We start from the raw sequence: 17,622 nt of genomic DNA on the forward strand, positions 1-17,622 counted from the left end.
TGTGGAAATCCCAGGGATTACCTTGGCTGTAGTTAGTACAATGCCAGGTGTCTGACTGTTCCCTTAAAGTGTTAACTCACTTTGTAATGCATGGAAGAAAATGCTGATCTTTAAGAAGGAAGTAGTGTTAAGCTGACAAATATTTGGCAAACCAAAGTGAGCATCAAACAACAGAATAAAAGCCATGAGTTTAACGACACAAACCCATATTCTTAAACTGCAGGGAGTTGAGACAAAAGGAAAAAAAGGTAATCTATCACAATATGGAAATCATGTAAACTAGAGCCAAAATTAAGATCTAAAGATATTGGAGTCTATTGAAACAAAATACCTGTAAAGCCAAGTCCACAACAATAATTGCATTTATGTAGTGTAAACCATCTCAAGGCACAGGAGCATCGTTAGACAATGTTTAACATCAGATCGCATAAGGCATGAATTAAAGAGGTAGATTTTAAGAAATGTGTTAAAGGTGGACAGAGAGGTGATGAACGTAAGAGAGGGATTGGTGGAATTCCTCGCCAAGGGTCTGAGCTACTGAAGGCACTATCACCATTAATGGTGGGCCTAGGAAAAGCTCAGGATGCGCGAGGAGCCAGAATTGGAAGAGGGCAGGGATCTTGGGGAGCTGTAGGGATGAATGAATTTGTAGAGATATGGAAGAGACTGAGGGAATAAGGAGGATTTTGATCATCAGGATGAGGATTTTCAGTGACAGACATAAAAAACTGGCAACAACGTGAGGAAGCGGAGAACAGTCAATCATCAACCATTTCTGAAGAAGGGTCTCGCCCAAAGCGTCAGCCTTCCTACTCCTTTGATGCTGCTTGGCCTGCTGTGTTCATCCAGCTCTACACCTTGTTATCTAAGTAGTTTTGAAGCTGGTCACAGTTATAATGTAAGAAAGAGTGCACTGCAAAGAGAAGCTAGCAAGTTCAGCATCAGAGGATTTACGGAAAATTCAGCAAGCAAAAAGATTAGTCACCCAGTAACTCAGTGATGATCACTGCTTCATTGGCACCATTAAAAAGATCAGGAGAGTGAAATCAGCAGTAGGACTGGAGGGGGGAAAAAGTCACCAAGTCATGCTTCAGGATGAGGACTAGTGTTTTGCTGCTGATTATGAAACTCACAACAATGGACGCGGACAACCTGTTGAATGACAATGTCAAAGATTTTTTTTTTTTGTAGATAAAAATAAACCAGCTGTATGCAAATACTATATTGCATGTTATTTATCTGTTTCTTTTCCCTCCCTGACTTAGGAGCTAATTCCTCTAATCCTGTGTACAGCTTGCCTCCACCCTGAACCCAAGGAGAGGGATCAGCTTCTACACATTCTGTTCAACCTAATTAAACGTCCAGATGATGAACAAAGGTAAGAGCAGTTGCTGTGTATCTAATAAACTCACTCCTGAACAACAGTCACCACATTTCCTTGGCATGCATATGCTCTTGTCTCAATGCATAGCTGTTGTTGACTGGACCAACAGAACAACCTTTTTTAGGAGGTCCTTTAGGCACTGCTTTAATTGAAAAGTGCACTATTTTTATTAAATGTTTAAATAGAAATATAGAAGATAAGAGCAGGAATAGGCCATCTGACCCCTCAAGCCTGCTTCGCCATTGAATATGGTCAAGACTGATCCTGGAGCACAATACTCTAATCCAGCCTTCCTCCCATATCCCTTGATCCCTTTAGCCACAAGAGCTGTACCTACCTACCTCCTCAAAAACACAATATTTTGGCCTCTACCACTTTCTGTGATAGTGAATTCCACAGGGTCACCACTCTGGGTGAAGAAATTTCTAACTACGGCCCCTGGTTCTGGACTGTCCCCAACATTGAGGATATCCTTCCTGCATCTAACCTGTCTAGTTCTGTTTGAATGTTATACCCTTCTGAGATTCCCCCTCATTCTCCTAAACTCCAGTGAATAACAATCCTAACTGATTCCATCTCCCCTAATACGTCCATCCTGCCATCCAAGAATTAAATTTGGTAAACCTTTGCTGCACTCTCTCGTTTGCAAGAACATCCTTCCTCAGATAAGGAGACCAAGACTATATATGCCATTCCTGGTGCAGCCTCACCAATGCCCTGTTTAATTGCAGCAAGGCATCTTTGTTCCTGTACTCAAATCCTCTTACTATGAAGGCCAACATACTGTTTGCCTTTTTACTGCCTGCTGCTCCTGCAAGTTTGCTTTCAGTGAATCGTGCGCAAGGACACCCAACTCCCATTGAACATTCCCCTTTCTCAATTTACAACCATTCAAATAATAATCTGCCTTCCTATTTTTGCTGCTAAAGTAGATAACCTGACATTTATCTACCTTGTACTGTATCTATCAGGCATTTGGCTCCTTGCTCAGCCTGTCCAAATAACACTGCAACATCTCTGCATTCTCCTCACAGCACACCCTCGAACACTCTTCCACCGCTCGTTCTCTAACCCATTTACAGCAATTATTCCCCGCGCTTGCCCACCTTTTCTTGTAAAATATAAATCTTCAGACTTCTTCATCCTCAAAAAAGTTCAGCCTTTCTTACCTGTTGGTTTACTCCTTTCAGTTATGATCCCACAGTAGGGTACCAGCTAAATCAATATCCTAAACCAGATAAATAATTCGCATTGAGTTTAATCAATTATAGTCATCAAGAATGAAGAGTAGTTTTGGTGGAAACACTTTGAAGAAAATATTCCATCTATAATAATGCTTACGTGGAAACTAAAGCCAATGGTAAACCACAGTTTTTGATGTGTCTCCCTTTTGTTCATTGGATAAACCATTTCTCAACTCTTAAGAAAACATTTTGCATTCGACTCGACGTTTTGGGGAACCCTTATTTGTGAGATAGTGGACTGGCTAACAAAATGGAAAGGGATCTGAACTGGTTTCATCAAATGTGCTGAGTGTTTTTTTTTTAGGATGCATAGTCTCTCTGTCAATAATCTAGAATTTTTCTTCCGGTTCGATCCAGACAGATGATTTTAACAGGCTGTGTAGCATTTGCTCGGCATGTTGGACCTACCCGTGTTGAGGCTGAACTTTTACCACAGTGCTGGGAGCAGGTAAGTGCAACATCTAACTTTTTTTTTAAAAAAAAAACGTAGCCACCAGATTCAGTAATTACCTTCTCATTTGCTGATTAATTTTTTACAACTTGAGCTTTAAAGTAATAGAAGTGACTTGGTGAAGACTGTATTTGATTTAAAGAATCTAATTGCAGAAATGATTTGGTACCCATGCGAATATAAAATCTGGAGCTTTAAGATGTTTGATAATTGCTGCTCGGCAGGTTGTCATTGCAGAACAATCTGAGCCAATCCAACTGAATCAAGCATTTGAATCTTGGCCATGTGAATGCCAGGGGAAAATAGAGATGTTGTGGTTAATGTTGCAAAAGGAATTTATGGAACATAGCCCTCAAATATTTGGGGAACTCGGGGAGCCAGATTTTTTTTATAAAACCCGTTTTGACACATCTATGGATTTTGACACTATTGTGGAAAATCACCCCATCAACTCTGCCATCTGAAGACATTTGCATCTTTGGCTCCCTTTCTGCCATTGTAACTATCTCATTTTGTTTGTCTCTCCTGCATTAGAGTTTTAGATATATTAGGTTCTCTTGTGAAATCCCTAACTTTCATATACCACTATTGAGAATTTCAGTTTATTTATTTTGCTTTTCTTAAAAAATACTCCTGAAGTTTGTGTCCTGTGCAATTGACAACAATGCCTTGGGTTACCATAGGCGTGTCGGTTCAGTTTGATGAACTCCATCTTACTCCTTGCATTCATTTTCCAAATTTGTTACAAATGTAATTGATTATTCTATCACCAGTGCTCAAGATACTTTTCCTTCATTTATGAAAAACCTCCTGAAGGGTGAAGCCTAATGTAGATTTAGCACAGTACTTCCTCAGGACTTCCTTTATTCATCGTGAAGTTATTTTATTGATAACAATGGGGAAGTTGGATTTCCCCCGAGTGAAGCATCAATGAACTAGTTACAAAACCTCATTAGAAAGCCTAATGATGAAGTGACACCTACATAGGCCAGCAGAGTGGAATGTATATTACCATGGTTACCTCAGTAATATAAATGTTTTACAGTTTCTGAGACCACAGAGGTGTTTCTCAGCCACAGCAGATCCACCCATTGGGTTGATGCTTTTCGGAGGCTGCTTTTGGAGTCACAGCTGAAGAATATTTGACCAGCTGTACCCTGGCACTTTCAAAAGAATGAAATATTTACAGGGCTGTGGCGAGATATCTGGCAGAATCAGGTGACAAGACCAATCTTGACACCAGGAGCAACTCTCGCTACCTTTAGCACTTTTCACAAGTGACAGGGTGAAATTCTCACAAGGCACTAGTGAGCTGCCAGTTGATGGTGATTATTGTTTAAATGCTTTGTTAATGCCTCATTAATACTCTGGCTCTGTTTTACCAAACTTTCCAAGCAAGATTGTCATCAAGAAACTTGACACACAAACAGGTTAGGTGGATTGGCCATGCTAAATTGCCCGTAGTGTTCAGGGATCTGTAGCTTAGGTGGGTTGTGGGGGATGGGTCTGGGTGGGATCCTCCAAGAGTCAGTGTGGACTTGTTGGGCCGAAGGGCCTGTTTCCACACTGTAGGGATTCTATGATTCTATGAAACACTTGCCGAATTCAGCTACCACTTATTCAAGCAACCCCATGTTGGACAACAGGGTTGTTTTTCAGACTGGAGACCTGTGACCAGCAATTTTCCACAGGGATTGATGCTGGTTCCACTTTGTTTTTCATTTATATAAATGTTTTGGAAGGCATGGTTAATACATTTTGCGGTTGACACCAAGATTGGTGGTATAGTGGACAGTGAAGAAGGTTATCTAAGATTACAAAGAGATCTTGATCAAGTGATTCAATGGGCTGAGGATTGGCAGATGGAGTTTAATTTGGATAAATGCGAGCTATTCCATTTTGGTAAAACAAACAAAGACGAGACATACCATTAAAAGTAGGGCCTTGGGCAGTGTTGTTGAACAGAGAGACCCATGGGTTCAGGTACACAGTTCTTTGAAGTTTGCATCCTCTATAGATAAGGTGGTTAGGCATTTAGCATGCGTGCCTTCATTGCTCAGACTTTTGAATACAGGAGTTGGGGTGTTACGCTGAGGTTGTACAGAATGTTGGTGAGGCCTCTTCGGGAGTACAGCGTCCAGTTCAGGTCACCCTGTTTTAGAAAGGATATTCATAAGCTGGAGAGGGTTCAGAAGAGATTTGCCAGAGTATTGTCAGGAATGGAGGGTTTGAGTTCTAAGGAGAGGCTGGAAATTTTTTCACTGGAGTGTAGGAGGTTTACTAAAATAATGAGGGGTACAGATAAGGTGAATGACAGGTATCTTTTTTTCTAGGGTGGGGGATTTCAAGACCCGGGGCATATTTTAAGGTGAGAGGAGAAGTATTTTAAAAAAGACGAGAGGCAATGTTTTTTCACAGTGCTTCGCATGTGGAATGAACTTTGAGAGGAAGTGGTGGATGCAGATACAGTTACAACATCTAAAAGGCATTTAGATAAGTAAATGAATAGGACATGGAGGGATATGGGCCAGGCGCAGGTAGATGGGACTAGTTTAGTTTGGGATTATGGCCAGCATGGACTGGTTGGACCAAAGGTTCTGTTTCCATGCTGTATTACTCTGACTGTATAATAGGTACCAACATTTCAGTACTTCCTGGCCATTGGCCACCAACTCTCCGTGTCGGTAGACATTGATATCCAATATGTTCCAGCCTCTGAGAACCCACATGGCACATTTGCTGTTCGCTTACAGGACGGTTCTGCATTTTAATGCTGCACCTCAAGCTGCATTGGCTACTATCATTGTCATGCTTCAGCAAGGAAACTGTGCTCTGGGACAACACGAACCTAGTTCATGATTGGACCAGGCTGCATCCCCAAAATGCTGAGTGTCATAGCACACTCTCACTCTGAACATTCCTGGAGGTTCCTTTTTTGCATTGCCTTGCCTTTATAGAACACTGAATTTTACAGTATAGAAGGAGGCCAATCATGTCCATACCAAGCTAGTCTCATTCTCCAGTCCTATCTCTATAGCCCTCCTAACTTCATCACTTTCAAAATTCGGCTCTCTTTCGAAACCTCCTATAGCATCTGCCTCCACCTCTGTCCGAAGTTGTGCATTCCAAATCCTAACCACTGTCTGAATAAAGTATTTCCATCTCACTCCTAGCTGTTTTGCTGACAGTGTTGAAATTGTGACTACTACTTACTGACCTAACAACAAATCGAAGCAGAATATCATTCTTTACCCTGTCACAATTGTTCACAATTTTTAACACCTCAGTAAGGTCACCACTTAATCTTCTCTGCTCCAAGGATAATAAGCCAAATTTCTCTAATTTTTCCTTCTATCTAAAATCTCTCATTCCTGGTATCATTCTAGTAAATCTCTGTAGAATTCTGTCCAGGACTTTAACATTCTTCCTTAAATAAGGTGCCTGAAACTTTATTATTCATTTGTGGGACATGGGTGTCACTGGCTGGGTCAGCATTTATTGCCCATCCCTAGTTGCCCTTGAGAATGTGGTGGTGAGCTGACCATTTGAATCGCTGCAGTCCATATGCTGTGGGTTGACCCACAATGCTGTTAGAGAGGGAATTCCAAGATTTTGACCCAGCAACAATGAAGGAACTATTTTCAAGTCAGGATGGTAAGTGGCTTGGAGGGGAACTTGAAGGTGGTGGTGTTCCCAAGTATCTGCTGCCCTTATCCTTCTAGATGGAAGTGCCCATGGATTTGGACCTGAGTGTCAGTGGTGGAGGGAGTGGATGCTTGTGGATGTGGTGCCAATCAACCCCTTGCTTTGTCCTGGATGGTGTCAAGCATCGTGAGTGGTGTTGGAGCTGCACCCATCCAGACGACTGGAGAGTACTCCATCACATTCCTGATTTGTGCCTTGTCGATGGTGGACAGGCTTTGGGGATTCAGGATTTGAGTTATTCATGGCAGGATTCCTAGCCTCTGACCTGTTCTTGTAACCGCTGTTTATGTGGTGAGTCCAATTTTCTGGTTAATGGTAACCCCAAGGATGTTAGTGGGAGTTTCAGTGATGGTATCACTATTGAATATCAAGAGGCAGTGGTTATATCACCACTTATCAGTGATGGCCATAGCCTGGCATTTGTAGGGCCCACATGTTACTTGTCAGCCCAAGCCTGGATATTGTTGGATCTTGTTGCATTTGAGCATGGACTGAGGAGTCATGAACGATGTTAAACATTGTGCTATCATCAGTGACATCCCCACTTTTGACCTTACGATCAAGAGAGGGTCATTGATGAAGCAATTGAAGGTGGTTGGGCCTAGGACATTATCCTGAGGAACTCCTGAGATGACTGACCTCCCACAACCACAACTATCTTCCTATGTTTCAGGTATGACTACAATCAGCAGAGAATTTGCCCCCTTGTACCTATTGATTCCAATTTTGCTAGGGCTCCTTGATTCCACACTCGGTCGAACACAGCCTTGACGTCAAGGGCTGTCGCTCTCAGCTCACCTCTGGCATTCAGTTCTTTTGTCCATGTTTGTTTGATTTATTATTGTCACATGTAGTGCGATACAGTGAAAAGCGTTATTTTGTGTGCTGTACAGGCAGATCGTACCACAGAAAGTGCGTCAGGGTAGTAGAACAGAATGCAGAATACAGTGTTAGAGCTGAGGAGAAGGGGCAGAGAGAGATATCAGAACTAACATTTGGGAGGCCTATTCAAAAGTCTGATACAGCAGGGAAGAAGCTGATCTTGAATCTATTCGTACGTGTATTCAAACTTTTGTAACTTCTGCCTAACGGAAGAAAGTGGAAGAGAGTATAACCAGGGTGGGAGTGGTCTTTGATTATGTTGGTTGTTTTCCCGAGGCAGCAGGAGGTATAGATGCAGTCAATGATACTTGGACTCCATGTTTGAACCAAGGCTGGGGTCAGGATCAGAAATGAATCTGATGAAGGGTCTAGGCCCAAAACGTCAGCCTTCCTGCTCCTATGATGCTGCTTGGCCTGCTGTGTTCATCCAGCTCTACACCTTGTTATCTCAGATTTTCCAGCACCTGCAGTTCCTACTATCTCTGATACAAAGATAAATGCTTTATTTGGTTACTCCTACTTTCTCCACTTGGGTACCACTTGTAACACAATCTTACAGCATCAGTGAAAATGCTTGTGAATTGAACTGCCTTCATTTTCCTGTTATCTATCTTTCTATCTATTGTTGATTTAATCTGGTGTATTTGTCACCATAGAGACAAGGAAATTAACAAGCGTTTTGTTCATGTCTTGGCGTTATCTTCCCCCCTCCTCCAGATCAATCACAAATATCCAGAGCGAAGATTGCTGGTGGCTGAAGCCTGTGGAGCCCTTGCACCCTACTTGCCTGTAAGAAGCATTTAACTCTCTTTTTCTGTTTTAAAATGACTGAATAAACATAGCGATTACTGCGCTAAATTGATGATTCCCACTTCCAGAAAGAGATTCGCAGTTCATTGGTGCTCTCAATGCTGCAGCAGATGTTGACAGAGGATAAGGCAGATCTTGTGCGAGAAGCAGTCATTAAAAGCCTTGGTATTATTATGGCTTACATTGATGATCCTGACAAATATTTGCAGGTATAGTACTGTTGCAAGTAACTACAGTTTTTGGATTTTCTTTCTATTCAGATCAAATATCTTCATGGAAATTCCCACATTTTGTTGTTCCTCTATATAAATTGGCTTTCTCTTCCCCAACCACAGGGTTTTGAATTGCAGATGTCTGCCTTAAATGACCCCTCAGAAAGGGTAATTAATGCTACGCATCAAGTTTTCCTGCCAGCTTTTGCAGCATGGACCACAGAGCTGGGTAAACTTCAGTCCCATCTCATTCCGACTCTGCTAAGCAACATTGAAAAAATACTCAGGGTAGGTGTAAAAGATACATCATATTTTAAATCTTGATGCAAGTCCAGTTAATTAATCATTACTGTAGTTACTTGTTTATGATTCCAGTCCACTGCTACTTCAATTTTAAAATTCTCACCTTTCCCTTCAAATCCCTCCTGTCCTTCCCACTCCCAATCTACCCAGCCCTATATCTGCATGAGAACTCAGCACTCATTCAATTTGGGCCCCATGACCATTCCCAAATCTAATGGCCCCACAGTTGGCGACCATGTCTCTAGCTTCTTGGGCCCCGAGGTCTGGAATTCCCCTCAAAACATTCTTGTCTCCCTACCCCTGTCTGCTTCTTTAAGACTTTGTCTAAAACTTGCTTATTTGAACAAATTTTAGCTGTCTCTCCAGAATGCTTTTCAGGTGCTGCTTGATTTCAAATCTCATTTGACAATGACCTGGAGACAGTTTAGGCAGTATGTAAATGCACATTGTTATTCTTTTTCCTTTTTAAATATCTGTAGAAATTCTTATTGTTTTTATGTTTTTGTCTAGCTTTCTTTGTGACTCTATTTTTATTCTCATTAATCTTTTGACCATTTGTTCAAGTGTTTTTTTTTCTTTAAGTTTGATGCTATCTTTGACATTTTCTAGTTAACCCTAAATGTTGCGTCTACCCTTGGAGTTTTGCTTACTATTTCAATGTATCTAGTCTATGTATTCTTGAATATCCCTTTAAATGTCTTTTATGACATCTCTGTTGACCAATCCTTTAATCTAATTTACCAATTCTCTAAGCCAGCTCTACTTTTATGCCCTCACTTGTCTTTATTTGTCCTTTACTTTCTCTCCCTCAAACTGAATATGAAATGTCACTTTTACTGCCTGGGGCTGTCTTTGTTATGAGATCGTTCATTTAATCGTATCTCATTGCACTGTACCAGATTTAGTATGGCCAGCTCTCTGGGCAGCTGTAGAACATGGTGTTGTAAGAAACTATCCTAAAAACCATAGCATTTTTACATAAAGTATGTAAAATCTCTCACTTTTTGACTTGTAAGCACTTTTCACAGACCGATATCAGAATATTCTTATTGGATATAACCTTGTAAAATAATTCAGATTGTATGCGGAAATTCGAAATTTTCAAAACTAAATATGTTAATATTTGCTTTGCTTTCATTAAACAAATTTAACTTGATCTGCAAGACAATCTTCAAAGTGATGATGAACACTGTAGAACGTTTAAAATGTTTTGTGTTGATATTTGACTTTGTGTAGTTCATATACTAAATTTGCTTTTTAAGATGTGTATTACTGATGCAAATCTGAGGCCTAATTTGTTTCTAAACCCTATTCTGTCGACTTTTTTTTTGTATATAGGATGGAGAGCATGGACTCGACGAGCATAAACTCCACCTACATCTTTCAGCCATGCAATCACTAATTCCGCCACTTTTTGCACTGGTTCTGAAAAATGCTCCTTTTGCAAGTAAAGCAAAGCTTCAAGGAGAAGTGCCACAGATAGAGGGTATTGTATTGTACAGTGATTTGCTTGAACAGTGTTTATAATAATGGTCCAAGTGCAGATTTGGTGAGGCCACACTTGATAATTGTAACTATTTTGAGTTTCCCATGTTCACATCTACATTGAGAACCTTATTACTTCATGACATGCACTCCTAGAATTTAGAGAGAAGTAGTAATTAAGGATTGGTACATGGTATAAGAATTATCTTTGAGCTGAATGACAATGTGATGTTTTGTTGGGTATAGCAAGCATTCTAATGACACTCATAATTAGTTTTAGGTGAATAACCGCAAGATTTTCTTGTTCATTTGCTATAAGCTAGCAGATAGTCCATGGAAAATACAAGAAAAGAATTGTTGGGAATAACATTTCCTCTGATTCCAGGGTCTTCAAGTTGTGAAAGACCAGCAAGAGAATTCCCTTCAACCTTAGCCCTCTCCTCTCCCAGTGTAACCATCCTCTTAAAACTTTTCCTTCAAACTATTGGTATTTATCATCGTTATTTGATTTGTGCTACATTTTGGTCATTCAAGTTTTTTGCTTCCAAATAATAAAATTAAGTAGACCAAATTTATGCCTCATTAATCCTACTACATTGCCAATTAACAGCAGGAGTGGGACGTTTGGCCCCTCAAGGTGGCTCCTCAATTCAATAAGACCATAGTTGATCTGACTCTAACCTCAAAACACATCCCCACCTACCCCTGATTAAACCTTCCGCTCCCTTGCTAGTCAATAACCTATCCACTTCCACCTTAAAACTATTCAAAGTTCTCTTCTTGTAAAAGCAGTGGAAATAGAGTCTAGGGACTTTGAATCAGGGTGACTCCTGATCTTTAAGCACTGACCTCTAGGCTTAGTCTCCTGCATAAGAGGAGACATTCTCTCCACATCTACTCTGTCAAGGACCCTCAGGACTTTGCATGTTTCACTCAAGTCAGCTCTTCTAAACTCCAGCAAATGCAAGCCTGTCCAATCTTTCCTCATAAGACACCCTGCACATTCTAGGTATTATTCTGGTAAACCACCTGTAAACTACTTCCAAAATATTTACATCTTTCCTTAAATAAGGTAACCAATACTGCACACAGTTCTCCAATGCTGTCTCACCAGTGTCCCTGTAAACTGAACCATAACCCCTCTACATTTATATTCCATTCCCCTCCTAATAAATAACATTCTATTTCCTAATTATTTGGTGTACCTGCATACTAGTCTGTCATGTTTCATGTATGAGAACACCCAGATCCTTCTGCATCTCTAGGAACTCTACAAACTCTCATTGTTTAGGTAATATGCTTCTTTTATATCCTTTCTACCAAATTGGACAATTTCACATCTCCCCACATTGTTCTCCATTTGTCAGAACTTTACCCGCTCACTTAACCTGTTGATACGCCATTGTAGTTTTCTTTTTTAGTCTTCAAACGTATTTACCAAGCTATCTTTATGCATCACGATCTGCCTTAAAATATCTCGTTAAATGTTAATACTGGGTACTTTAGAAGGTAATGATTCCTGTTCTTAGACAAACCAACTATAATGCTGAGAGATCAAACGAGATTTAATGCTGAGAGGTGTGAAATGTTTAAATTTGGTAGGAAAGATACAAAGGGATAAAGTATAATAAAGGGTACAATTCTAAAGGGAGCTCTGGAGTTGAGGCCTCTTGGTATGTACGTGCACAAATTGTTCAAGATGGCAAGATGGGGTTAAGGGAGCAGTCAGTAAAGCACATGGCATCCTGGTTTCATCAATGGAGAAATGGAATACAAGAATAAGGAGGTTATGTTGAACTTGTATAAAACTAGTTGACCCTCAGCTGCAGTATCGTGCCCGGTTTTGGGCACCACGTTCAAGGAAGGATGCGAATGTGTTAGAGCAGATGTAGAAAAGATTCATGCGAGTGGTCCCAGGATGAAATATTTCAGTTATGTGGGTAGGTTGGAGCAGTTTTCCTTGGAGAAGAGAAGATTGAAAGGAAATTTGATAGTGGCATTCAAAATCATGAGGAACCTGGATGAATAGATAGGGAAAAGCTGTTCCAGAGGATTAAGAACCAAATGGGAGTTGATTGCTGAAAGAAGCAATAGTGATAAGAGGTAAAACTTTTTTTATGCATAGGTGACTAGGATCTGGAATGCACTGCCTAAGTGAGGTTGGAAACAGGTTCGATCAAGGCATTCAAAAGGGAATGGGATCAGTTTCCGTAAAGGGCTACAGGTAGAGATGTGGAGTGGTGCTCAATGAATTGCTCATGCAGAGGGCCACAATGAACAAGGTGAGCCAGATGGTTACAGGGTGGATGGTTTTTTGGTGGTATGTCACACATGGAAGATAGCTAACCAGCAATAAGGGTTGAATGGTTGAGTTCTAAGTAATACAAAATGTTTTGGAAATTTGCTTAATTATCGGAGATTACGGAATTGAAATGTATTTGTGCAGAGCATTTTCTATGGAAGATAAGGTAGAGTTGATTGTGTTCTGTGAATGTTATGCATGATGTGGAGTTGCTGGTGTGGACAAAAGCAAAATTCACACAATACCAGGTTATAGTCCAAAAGTTTATTCAAAATCACAAGCTTTTGGAGTGCTGCGACTTGGTCAGCTGAAGTGGGAGGGGAGCGCACAGGCACAGAGTAAATAGACGAGATAAAGGTAATTCCAGGTAATTAAGTGTGTCAAGGTGATCGTGTCAAATGTTAAGTGTTATCTTAATAACTTGTTACTATCTCTCTAAATCAATTAGTTTGTACAATTTTAGATTACTTGTTACTTTGGTTAGACTTTTCTCATGCGACTCTGATTCCTATCATGTTATTCCAACCATTTGCTTTGTCTCCTGCACCATCTTATTTTTGAATATTTTAATTGTCCCTCTGCCTTAATTAATCGGTTCATAGGTCATCCCTTCACTTGTTACTCAGCCATTGACACTTAACTCGCACTGTTTGACACTCTTGATCACCTGCAAAGACTTGTTATTCAACCTGTCAATGCGCCACTCACACTCTTAATTACCTTTATCTCTTTGTCTATATATTCTGTGCCTGTGTGTTTCCCTCCCACTGCAGCTAATGAAGGAGCAGCACTCCAAAAGCTTGTGGTTTTGAATAAACCTGTTGGACTATAACCTGGTGACATGTGACTTCTGAATTTGAGAATGGTCAGGACTTTGTATCAGTGGGAAGCTAATGCAAACCATGCTCCCAGTGCCACTGCACCCAAGCATGTGACAAGGAACAAGCCCTTTTGAGACTGCTGTGCACCCACCTGAGATCAGCAATGGGACCAAATTGGGAATGTTCTACTCTTATAGGATTAAATTCAGCAAGCATGCCAAAAGTTAATGAATTTTAATGCATCCACAAAATTTGAGGAGCATTGGCAAATGCTTCTCTTGAGAACATGACCAGCCATATATATATGTCTCAATCATGAATCAATTTTATATTCTTTTAGTGACAAGATTCCCGCGACCGGCCTCCCCTCTTCAAGATGTGGCGACAATCATTGGAAGCCGAGAACAGTTATCAGTGCTATTGCAACTCTATGATAATCAACTAGAACATGAGGGCACAACTGGCTGGGAGAACCTTCTGTGGGTCGTTAACCAGCTGTGAGTTGGTCACTCTCATCCCCTTTTTACCAATGTCCCTTCAAAGTCACTGGCTATGTTTTTTTTATTGATGTCAGTTTAGGAGCCATTTGACATGGATGCGTATTTATCTATGACAGTGATGAAAGTAATCTCAAATATGAAAAATAGTTTGTTTTTAAACTTCATGTCTTTAAAAGAGGCTTTTAATTTCAATACAATTTTTTTTAACTCTTGTGCAATGACGTAAAATCTTGCAGACTGAACTTAACAGTAACTCAACATTTTAAACTGTAAAAATTTTGTTGGAGCACTCGGAACTACTTGGCCCTTGGTAATTTTATTGCTCATCTGAAGATAACTGAGGCTTCGGCCGCAAAATGGAGCAAATGTTCTAAGTGACTCTCGTTATTTTGTTCCAGATTACCACACTTGATAGAAACTGTTGGTAAAATTAATGTTACCTCCACATCCTGTGTCCATGATTTCTCCCGGTATTTCTGGAGGCTGTGTCGGACGTTTGGTAAAATTTTCACAAATACGAAGGTGTGTTAATTTAAACTCCTTGTCAGTAGTTACACAGCTTACCCAATTATTCTTTTAAATATGTGTCAGAACAATGCAAATGATTGAGTAACTTTAACAATTACGTGTGATAGTTCAGTTTACAATGTCTCTCTTAAAGAAATTCCTATTTAATCTCGAGAGTGAGTTCTGCATTCGGAGCTTAGAAAATAGGCCCATTTTGCCCCTTTTAGAGCTTGCTGTACCATTCAACTAGATCGTGACTGATCTTCCACCTCAACACCATTTTTCTGCACTGTCTCCGCGTTAATGCTCCTTGATCTCCAGAAACTAACAGAATAAACCCAGATAGTCTTTGAGATGTGTTCCAGTATAGCAAGAGTTATCTGTATCTTATGAAATAGTTGATCATTTTAGCCCTATATTGTCAGAACACATTGGCAACTGGGCATATTATTTTGAGGCTTATTCATTTTAAAATCTTTTTCTTTAGGGTTGCAGTTATTGTCTAAGTCTAATTAAACTTCCGTTTATATTTGTCTGTAGAATGGCAAAGTATCAAATTACCTTGTTCCTCCATGCCCATTCTTTTGTAGAGTCAAAGTGCAGCTCTGGGTGTCTGGCTTTGAGGCTTGTACTGAATTTCAATTGCGTCTGATCTAAAATCATAATCAGATGCTTGAATTTCAAAAGGACAGAACATGCACTAGCTGCTCCTGTCGAAATGATAATTTAACCAGTAACACTGCTGGATGTCCAAACCTAGATTTTGACAATTACTCATTTTGTTCATAATACCTCTCTTCTATTCGAAAATATCAAAACTAGTAAAAGTGTATTTCTTCTCAGACGACTTTTAGTTTTCTTTTCTTAAAGAAAAAGCTTAAGTCCAATCTTTGTTCAGCTTGCTGAGAAGGCTTTTCTTAATTATCTAATTTACCATTCCTATGTTTTAAATGCAACTGACATAGTGGGTATGTAGTTCTGTTTTGACTTTAAATAGTTTTGCCTTTGTTTTAATCTAATGTGATGTATTATACACCTTAGGTAAAACCACAGTTCCAAGAAATACTAAGGCTTTCAGAAGAAGCTGTTGGTAAGCGCGCTCACACACGGCCCACTCTGTTAAACTATCCAGTGCTGGTTTTTTATTGAAAGCCTAATTTTACAGTTCTGGGTGAGAAGAGAGTATAGAAGAAATATGAGTTAGGGTTTTCTGTAATTCATGTCAGCTCTGTTTTGAAATGTTCTGAGTCTGCACATCTGAGAATTCAATTTTTTTTTTAAAAATCACTAATAGTAGTTGGCCTTCTGAAAATTTTAACAAGCATTACTGTAAAATTTCAGAAACCTGTTGTGTTATTATATACGTTTCCACATTGTTGATAAAATAGTTTTAAAATTTGTGCTCGTCAGCCCTTTTGAGAGGTGACTGTGACCACCTGGGATTGGAAAATAAATTAATTGTATTCAATGAATGAATGGCACAAAATTTAACGTAGTTGTTCTGTCTATAAGGTTGCAAAAAGTCTAGAGGTTTGTGCTATTCATGTGATTGTAAAGAAGGTGGTTATGTGTCAGAAATTATTGTAAGTTCTGCTGGATTTATTAAAACTTCAGTTGAATTATTCTAAAGATAACTATTTTAGGTATCAAAATATAATGCTATGGCCTCTTAATGTGCAAAAATTATGATACAGTTAAACAAATGGCCTTTGAAAAGGGAATTAATTGTAACAGATATAGGATAACATGTATTGACATTTGTTTCTTGCTTTGCAAAAAGACGTATCGGCCACAGCCGGCAATGGGGTGCTAACAAAGGCAACAGTTCCCATATATGCAACAGGGGTACTCACTTGTTACAATCAGGTAAAGGAAATTGACATTTGTAATTTTAGACTTAACAACTTCCTCTTGATTTAGTTAATGAATTTACTAAAATGCTGAATAAACGTAACTGTCCTGCAGGAAGAAGACCGGAAACTCCTCGTGGGATTTTTGGAAGATGTAATGACCACACTTTCGTTATCTCATGCACCTCTTGATAGTCTGAAGGCTTCATTTGTGGAACTAGGGTAAGATATTCCATTGTTTGTGAAAACTCTGTACGCCTGAATTCTGTTTGTCCCCATTTTCTGGCATTAGTTCTTTTTGATGTTCTATTGTAATTTTCTGCTGTGATAGCCACCTTCAAATGCAGTATTTTATTTCTGATGCTTATGCCCTAGTATAAACATTTGATCATCTCCAGTGTCTGCCTTGACCTGGTCTGTGGTTTGTGTATGTATCCAAGGTAGAGATAGGGATGTTATCACTGTGTCTCAGGATCCCAACTTTACTTTCTCTGGTGAGTTTTTAAGAAGCAATTAGAATGCAAATAGACACTTAAAAAGAAATCAAGGAGGCTCGTAGTGGTCATTATCTGGAGCAAACCAGTAACGATGCATATGCTAACCAACAACTTCTGGAGATTCAAAGTTCAGGAAGTATTTCTTAATCCCTGAGTTTACTGAATATAGCATCCAATTGCCTTTCCTCAATACATACTGTTGTAACTTCAACAAGCTTATCATGTTCCAGCACACATGGCTATCCATTTTCCTAAGAAAGCAATCCAGGTATCAATGTGGATTTCACAAGCTTCAAAATCTCCCCTCCCCCTACCGCATCCAAAAACCAGCCCAGCTTGTCCCCGCCTCCCTAACCTGTTCTTCCTCCCACCTATCCCCTCCTCCCACCTCAAGCTGCACCCCCATCTCCTACCTACTAACCTCATCCCACCCCCTTGACCTGTCCGTCCTCCCTGGACTGACCTATCTCCTCCCTACCTCCCCACCTACACTCACCTTTACTGGCTCCATCCCCGCCTCTTTGACCTGTCTGTTTCCTCTCCACCTATCTTCTCCTCTATCCATCTTCTATCCGCCTCCCCCTCTCTCCCTATTTATTTCAGAACCCCCTTCCCCTCCCCCATTTCTGATGAAGGGTCTAGGCCCGAAACGTCAGCCTTCCTGCTCCT

At 40.0% G+C, this 17,622-nt stretch overlaps 1 protein-coding gene across 2 annotated transcripts in view; it reads left to right on the plus strand.

Annotated features, from left to right (window-relative positions):
* Nucleotides 1-1,198: 1,198 nt before the first annotated feature.
* relch (RAB11 binding and LisH domain, coiled-coil and HEAT repeat containing) overlaps nt 1,199-17,622 on the plus strand; it is a 36,452-nt gene continuing 20,028 nt past the window's right edge. Inside the window, exons 1-11 of one of the 2 annotated variants that reach the window (XM_048616901.1) lie at nt 1,199-1,378; nt 2,986-3,076; nt 8,384-8,455; nt 8,545-8,685; nt 8,812-8,976; nt 10,330-10,477; nt 13,940-14,096; nt 14,498-14,621; nt 15,648-15,696; nt 16,387-16,472; nt 16,572-16,678. In XM_048616901.1, the coding sequence (XP_048472858.1) occupies nt 2,990-3,076; nt 8,384-8,455; nt 8,545-8,685; nt 8,812-8,976; nt 10,330-10,477; nt 13,940-14,096; nt 14,498-14,621; nt 15,648-15,696; nt 16,387-16,472; nt 16,572-16,678 (1,136 nt within the window). In that variant the 5' untranslated portion in view covers nt 1,199-1,378; nt 2,986-2,989. The remainder of the gene's footprint in view (nt 1,379-2,985; nt 3,077-8,383; nt 8,456-8,544; nt 8,686-8,811; nt 8,977-10,329; nt 10,478-13,939; nt 14,097-14,497; nt 14,622-15,647; nt 15,697-16,386; nt 16,473-16,571; nt 16,679-17,622) is intronic. The other variant, XM_048616892.1, reaches the window with a different exon arrangement.

Source organism: Rhincodon typus, chromosome 2 (assembly GCF_021869965.1).
Source record: "Rhincodon typus isolate 14 chromosome 2, sRhiTyp1.1, whole genome shotgun sequence".
Classification (NCBI taxonomy): Eukaryota; Metazoa; Chordata; class Chondrichthyes; order Orectolobiformes; family Rhincodontidae; genus Rhincodon; species Rhincodon typus.